The sequence below is a fragment of the Neltuma alba genome, unplaced genomic scaffold (genome assembly GCF_004799145.2).
Source record: "Neltuma alba isolate B1F8T4 unplaced genomic scaffold, ASM479914v2 tig00005794_pilon, whole genome shotgun sequence".
NCBI lineage: Eukaryota > Viridiplantae > Streptophyta > Magnoliopsida > Fabales > Fabaceae > Neltuma > Neltuma alba.
This window is the reverse complement of record NW_021634234.1, coordinates 1-7017: the sequence shown is the minus strand read 5'-3', so window position 1 is coordinate 7017 and position 7017 is coordinate 1. Positions and strand designations below refer to the sequence as shown.

At 37.9% G+C, this 7017-nt stretch overlaps 1 protein-coding gene and 1 pseudogene across 1 annotated transcript; both read left to right on the top strand.

The window, feature by feature from the left end:
• The first annotated feature begins 313 nt into the window (after positions 1–313).
• LOC114748755 (WAT1-related protein At1g09380-like) lies at positions 314–2738 on the top strand. Its single transcript, XM_028937205.1, is given in 8 exon segments — positions 314–489; positions 1155–1217; positions 1414–1530; positions 1649–1898; positions 2000–2006; positions 2009–2157; positions 2261–2412; positions 2503–2738. Coding segments are annotated over 8 exon segments (1113 nt in total). The 3' UTR covers positions 2702–2738.
• A 1254-nt stretch (positions 2739–3992) lies between these two features.
• LOC114748756 (ADP-ribosylation factor 1-like) lies at positions 3993–6909 on the top strand (annotated as a pseudogene).
• The last annotated feature ends 108 nt before the right edge of the window (positions 6910–7017 follow it).

The following is a 7017-nucleotide window of genomic DNA, read 5'->3' as shown; positions in this document are numbered from 1 at the left end:
TATTTTTATATCCCTGGAAAATTAAATACTTCACACTACACGCTATACTAAACCGATGTGGTAACAAGAAATTTAAAGAAGTTATGAAAGAATCCAAATGTCAAGAAAATCATTCGTCACGTTAAACGTCTCTTATTCACATTACGCCCACGATTTTCCTCATAGCTTTCGCCTCCTTTCTTTCTTTTTCCTTGTATCTCTCTCGAACCTCAAGCCACTGTTGCATTTCGCACTCTATAAAAGCATATCGACTCTCTTCCATCTCAGCGCAGACGAGATAAGTGGAGAAGATAACGAAGGCCAGAGGGAGAAGATGGCGAGTGGATTCCTTCCATTTCTGGCGATGGCTTTCGTGCAGCTGGGGTACGCAGGCATGAACATCATTTCAAAGCTTGCAATGCAATCTGGCATGAACCCTATCGTCCTCGCCGCTTATCGCCAAATCTTCGCCACGCTCGCCATTGCTCCCTTTGCTTACTTCTTCGAACGGTATAAATGTCTTCGTTATTTTCATTTATATCTATCTGTTCTTTCGCCACCTTCTTATTTTCTTAATCATACATGCATGCATCAACATCAAACACCTTACCCTGCCTTTCAAATTTCAGTTACTGCTACTCTGCTTATATATATTGTATAGCCTCATCTTTTTCATGCATCTTTTTGACGTCTTCCTAAATCAAAAGTAAATTCAAACCTTGAAAGCTTTCTGTAACAAGTGTATGAAAATAGTTCGAATAAGAACATGGGATCAGAAACAAACAACTGAAACCGAGTAAATGAGACTGTCCATTTAGTCTGTCGCCTTCGATCATATGTTCAAATGCACTGAAAGAGAGCCTAACTGACGTGATCGGCAAGGGGGTGGAGACAATTTTTTAACGTTTTCCTTAAAATCGGGTGCTACTCTCCGGGACATGCGCACGTAGGGTTGGCCTCTTGCGTGTTTTGGAAATAAGTGATCGGTGCAAGGCAGCAAGAGTAATCTTAACTATATACTTTTCTGTACAAGTTTTCCTTAGAGTGGTCTTGTTTATATGAAATAAGCTAAAGAGATAATATTACTTGTGAAAGAAAAATAAGCAACGACCACGCACTGGATCCAGATTCTCTGTTTATCTGCCTTTAATTTTTATTCTTGTTTTGTTTTGCAGCAAAACGGTCCCCAAGTTGACCAGGCCCATTGTGTTCCAGATATTGCTTTCTTCCTTAACTGGGTAAGCCTTTGGTCTGTACCTCATTCTCACGCTCGGCCTTGTTTTATTTGTTCTGCGCGTTTAACCTAACAAGCGTTCGCCCAGATTTTTAAGTATGCCGACTTGAAAAGGGGCTGCGATGTGTTCATATTCGTCTGTGTGAGTGGTGTATTTTTCATCTCTAAAATTGAGTCGGTTTGAGGATGAAATGATGCAGGGTAACTGGAAACCAAGTATTTTTCTTCCTGGGCTTGAAATACTCTACTGCCACAATTGCATGTGCGATGACAAATTTGCTCCCAGCTTTTACCTTTATCCTTGCACTCATCTTCAGGTGCGTCTACTACACACACACACACATGTGCAACTATGTTTTCAGAATTTATAGTATTGTTGGCAGTCTTAAATACTTGAGGATTAAAAATTTTATTTTTGGTCTGTGGTGTGGGCAGACAAGAGTACCTGAAAATAAGGGCATGGAGTGGGCAAGCAAAGATAATAGGAACTGTATTGTGTGTGGGTGGAGCCTTGGTATTGTCATTCTACCATGGAAATGTCATTGACATAGGTGAATCAACTATTCACTGGGGATACGCAGAGAGAATGCAAGCAACAAGCTCCTCTGCCAAACCCAATACGTTTCTTGGCCCTTTCTTCTTGGTTGTTAGTGCTCTCGTCTGGGCAGTATGGTTCGTCGTCCAAGTAAAGCTTCATGCGCCTACCTCTTACGTTGTTCCTCACAATTTCTCCCTACAAAGTAATAGTAATATGATAACAATAATAATAATTCTTTTAAATATCAGGCGGACATGGCAAAAATTTTCCAGCTCCGTACACGAGCACAACCTACATGTGCTTCTTGGCGAGCTTCCAGTGTGTGGTCATTGCTCTGTCTTTTGATCGCAGCGCTTCAGCTTGGTCCCTCGCAAATCCTATCCGAGTCATTTCTGCTCTTTATTCGGTTTGCTGCCTTCTGCATTCTATAAACTACCCCCACTTCCAGTTGCTAGTACTTATTGTTAGCGTTATCAATTAATTAATGTGGTAATATGTACTGGTTTCAGGGGGTTCTTTGCACAGGAGTGGCGTATGGGTTCATGTCGTGGACTATTGAGAGGAAAGGTCCTCTTTATGTGTCTGTGTTCACCCCCTTGCAGCTCGTCATCACTGCTTTTATCAGCTGGGCTCTGCTTCGCGAGGAAATATACGTCGGAACGTATGAAATATAATATACATTTTCCGCTTCAATAGTTACCGATCATATATAAATGTTTGGCTTTTGATTCGTGTTCTATATTTGGTTCAGTGCTATAGGGTCGCTGCTTATAGTTATGGGACTCTACTCTGTGTTGTGGGGGAAGAACAGGGAGGTTACCAAGAAAGACAATAATGAAGATATAGAATCAGCGGCGGAGAAGAAGGCAAAAGAGGCGAAGAATAGCGACTTGGGATTGCAGTCCTTTATGGTGTCTTCAAACTCAAGCAATGAGTTTGCTGCTAGCTAGAAGCAGAGCTTTATCAAAGATTACTGAGAAGGAGACCGCTAATGGCCAAGCATCTTTCGGATCATCAGTCCTTTTTTTTTTTTTTGGGGATTCTTAAGTGGAGAAACATTATTCCCCAATACAATCCTCGTATTCTATTTTCAATGTAATGATTCGATACCGCCACTGTTGGATATCTTCTTGCCTTCCCCCCCCGGGGGAATGATATAAAAAAAGGTCAAGATATCTGAATTTGACAGTTAAACCCGCGGGTGCCAATTAATTCATGGCTTATTTGGATTTAAGCATCTTCACGTAATTTAAGGTAAAACTCATTCCATATATTTATTTTGTACTTCATAAATCACAATTAACAAATTATTTATAAATCATTTCAAACAAATCCTCCGTCTACCAAAATAATCTTAAATCTAGATTCAACTTAACAAAACAATAACAGATCATTTTATCGAATAAGAAAATAACAAAATAATAATTTATGTTCAACAAAATAACAATTTATGTATAGTAAAATGATGAATAGAATGAATAATGTGACATTTTATAACTTAAATGCTGTATATTGTATTATTCATTGCAGAAAATTTTTTATTCTTCCGATCTTAAATATAAGACTCATTTTAATAAATTATACTATAAAATAAATTTTATATTTAAGACTGGATAAAGTAATTAAATAAAAATATATAATTCTTAATAACAGCCTGTATGGATGAATCGCAAAGAATAATCATTTTGACTGCCAGACCTATTCCTCGTGTTGGGTCCTTCGGATCCAACCCAAAATGAAAAAGATTAGTGCCGGCCATGGACAACGTTTTTTTTTTTAACAAAACCAGTTGAGTGAATTAGTTCCTGAAAATTTTTCAGGATTAAAGCATACCTCCAGACTCAGAGAGCATTTATAGAAGTATTTATAGATTGCATACTAATAAAGTTCTCACACCCATAGTAGGATTCAAACTTATAATCTTATGAGTTATAAACCGACTATTTACTAGCTAGACCAATTCTTATTAGTATAGACAATGCTGTTTAAGTTCACAGTCTGAAAAATCACATTCCGTTTAATATTCTGGATTAGTACCCCAAAATATGCTCTGGACTCGGCCCGCGTTATGCCGAGCTCTTGTGTCTGGTGAATCCGCTTCTGCGGACCAAATAAAATTTAAAATAAAAAATAGGTGAGAAAAAGCAGAACCCGCGCTGATATGGCATGATCGGTGCCCTCATGAAATGTTTTGACGATCAACAACCGCGTCAGTCAAATTTCCTTAACAGAGACTAACGCCGTCAAATGACCGTTTGCATTCCGTCTCTCGTGCATTATAAAAATGTGAGGAGCTCATTCCTGCCTTCACAGGCTTTGCTCTCGTTGTATTTGGATCTGCACTCAAATCAGTGATCGTGTTATCTCTCTCCATGTAAGTGGCTTCTACAATGTTTAGATTAACTTTTTGCTTTTGATTTCCTCAGATCAGAATTTAGTTTGGTTCGAAATCTGCGGATCCGAGTTCATTCGTTTAGATAGCCAATGAATGGTTGCGCTACGAGAGCCTCATTTGGATCTCTTGGTTTTTGGTTTTCCTTGCAAGGATTCAATCTGTACGAATTCTTTTCCGTGTAAACCATATTGAACGTCCTATTGTAAATGCAGATTTATTCACGAGAATAGATCTTACAAGCGGTTGTGATTTTGAATTTTATTATTTCATGCAAGCAGATCTGAAAATTTTGACAACTTACGTTTAAATATTTAATTGATGTTGAGGTTTTTGTGCATGTTTGTTAGATTTCAACATAATTTGAGAAACAGAACTGCGAATAGTTTTCCTACTGAGGTTTTAGTCTAGCACGAAGATCCTTTGTCTGAATCCTTTAAGCGTTGCAGTTCTCGTTGCTGCATGGGTATGAATTAGTTTTTCTGGTCCCGTGGTGATGATAATGGTCCTGAAATATTTGAATTTTTAAAGTGAGGAACTGATTGATGAATGAATCTGCGATTTCATCACTTAATTGGCCTTTTGAGTCTTCTCCTTATGCAGCTGAAAGAAGAGATGGGGTTGTCTTTCGGTAAGCTATTTAGCCGGCTCTTTGCCAAGAAAGAGATGCGTATTCTGATGGTAGGTCTCGATGCTGCTGGTAAGACTACCATCTTATACAAGCTCAAGCTCGGAGAGATCGTGACCACCATTCCTACAATTGGTATGCTGCTTATTTTCTTATATCTTGCATTTTTTTCGTTTGCTGATATTTCTGAATTTTATGCCCCAGTGTTTCTTGGTGTTCTTTGCTTACTTGATCTGATCCAATTTCACATGCTACAGTATTTATGATCAGAAAAATAATTGCAATTGCAATTGATGCTTATATTCACTACTTTACAGGGTTTAACGTAGAGACTGTGGAATACAAAAACATTAGTTTCACGGTTTGGGATGTTGGTGGCCAGGACAAGGTTTGTTACTTGTGTCTTATCGGTAGTTAGATTATGTTGAGATCTCTTTCAGCTTTGGTAATTATCTGATTTATTAACTATACCATGATACTTTTATGTTTTTTACTGTTGTATTTCCCATTAGTGGAGTGATTAAAAAAAATTCTTTTAAAACAAGAGTGAACTTGTGTCGTATGCACTCTAATACTTGTCATGTGAGTTGTGTTTTCATGTGAGCTTGGGTCTCGTGCTAATTAGAGGCTCTTTGTTAGCACACAACGTAAACTCCGTTATTTATATTGGAGCCATCTAATCATATTATGCTTTTCCTAAGATATTATGGGGTCATGAAGGTTTGTTTTAAACATGCAGTAAACATAGATCATTCATAATCTTCAATCATTTGCTTGTTGTACTCAGCAGCTTTTACCACCCTGTCTTGAATGGGTCTATTAGGTTAGCTTATAATTTTGTAATGTCACCATTTGGTTCTAGCATGCTTAATGGACCATAAACCTTTCCTCATTAATCGTCTTGCGTGGTGCGACTACAGATTCGTCCTTTATGGAGACACTATTTCCAAACACACAAGGGCTCATCTTTGTTGTTGATAGCAATGATCGTGATCGTGTTGTTGAGGCCAGAGATGAACTTCACCGGATGTTGAATGAGGTAATAAAAGATTCTCAATGCTGTGTTTTGGCATGCGCCATGGATTTTGGTTATGTATACAGCATTGTATTGAACATGAAAGAGAAAGGGGAAAAGGAGAGAGAACATCATGGAAAAAAGTCCTTCTACTGGAATATTGAAATTGGTTAACCCAAAATCTTATTAATCATTTTGGGTTTTGGAATCTTTATGGGTTTCTGACATTATCGAGTGCAAAATAGCCTGGTAACCTTTAAAGCTTATTAATAGAGATCATCTTGCTGGTCGGAGACTTTCTTTAGCGGCCAACTCTATAAATGACGGAAATAAAACTTGGAACTTTTATGTAGTAATACTATTTGCTCCCATCACTTCGTGAATTAATGCTTACTAATGTTCTTAACACCCAGGACGAGTTGAGAGATGCAGTACTTCTTGTATTTGCCAACAAGCAAGATCTGCCAAATGCTATGAATGCTGCCGAAATCACGGACAAGCTTGGTCTTCATTCTCTCCGTCAGCGCCACTGGTATTTTGATGCAATTGATTGATGTCTGCCTGCCTTGAGCATTTGAAGCACGTGTGTTTTGTGGTGTTATCTACGTTGTTGATTCAGATAATTGGATTGTGGTTTTGTTTTTATGTCAGGTACATCCAAAGCACGTGTGCCACTTCTGGAGAAGGACTCTATGAGGGACTGGACTGGCTCTCCAACAATATAGCCAACAAGGTAGGCTTTAATAATTAATTCTACAGCTGGCTTTACTTGGATTCTTGCCCTGCGTATAATATAATTTGGTTAATTTGCGTATTTTGTATCAGGCTTAAAAGGCAATCATGTTCGATGGGATGCTGCAATCTTTACTTTAGAGTGGGCTTTTGGCTTGTATCATCACATTGATTGACTCTGATTCTGTTCCTGCGTGATTTTTCCCCAGTTTAGTTAATTGTTATATTGTTATGTCATATGCTAGCAAATCTGTGTTTTGATTAATTTGTTTCTGTAGATTCTGAATAAATGAATGAATTACATATACGCTTCATTAGCTTAGTTGTCTTAGAATTAGACACCAGTGAAGTGAGTATATATTGTCAAATCATTTTTTTCAATTGAAAAAAAGTAATGGTTTTTCTGTGGATGTATTAACAGATTTTAAGTCATTGTAGAGCTGCCATTGTCGTTGAAGTTTAGGGGGAAAAAAAAGAGAGAATATCCACGGTCATTGGA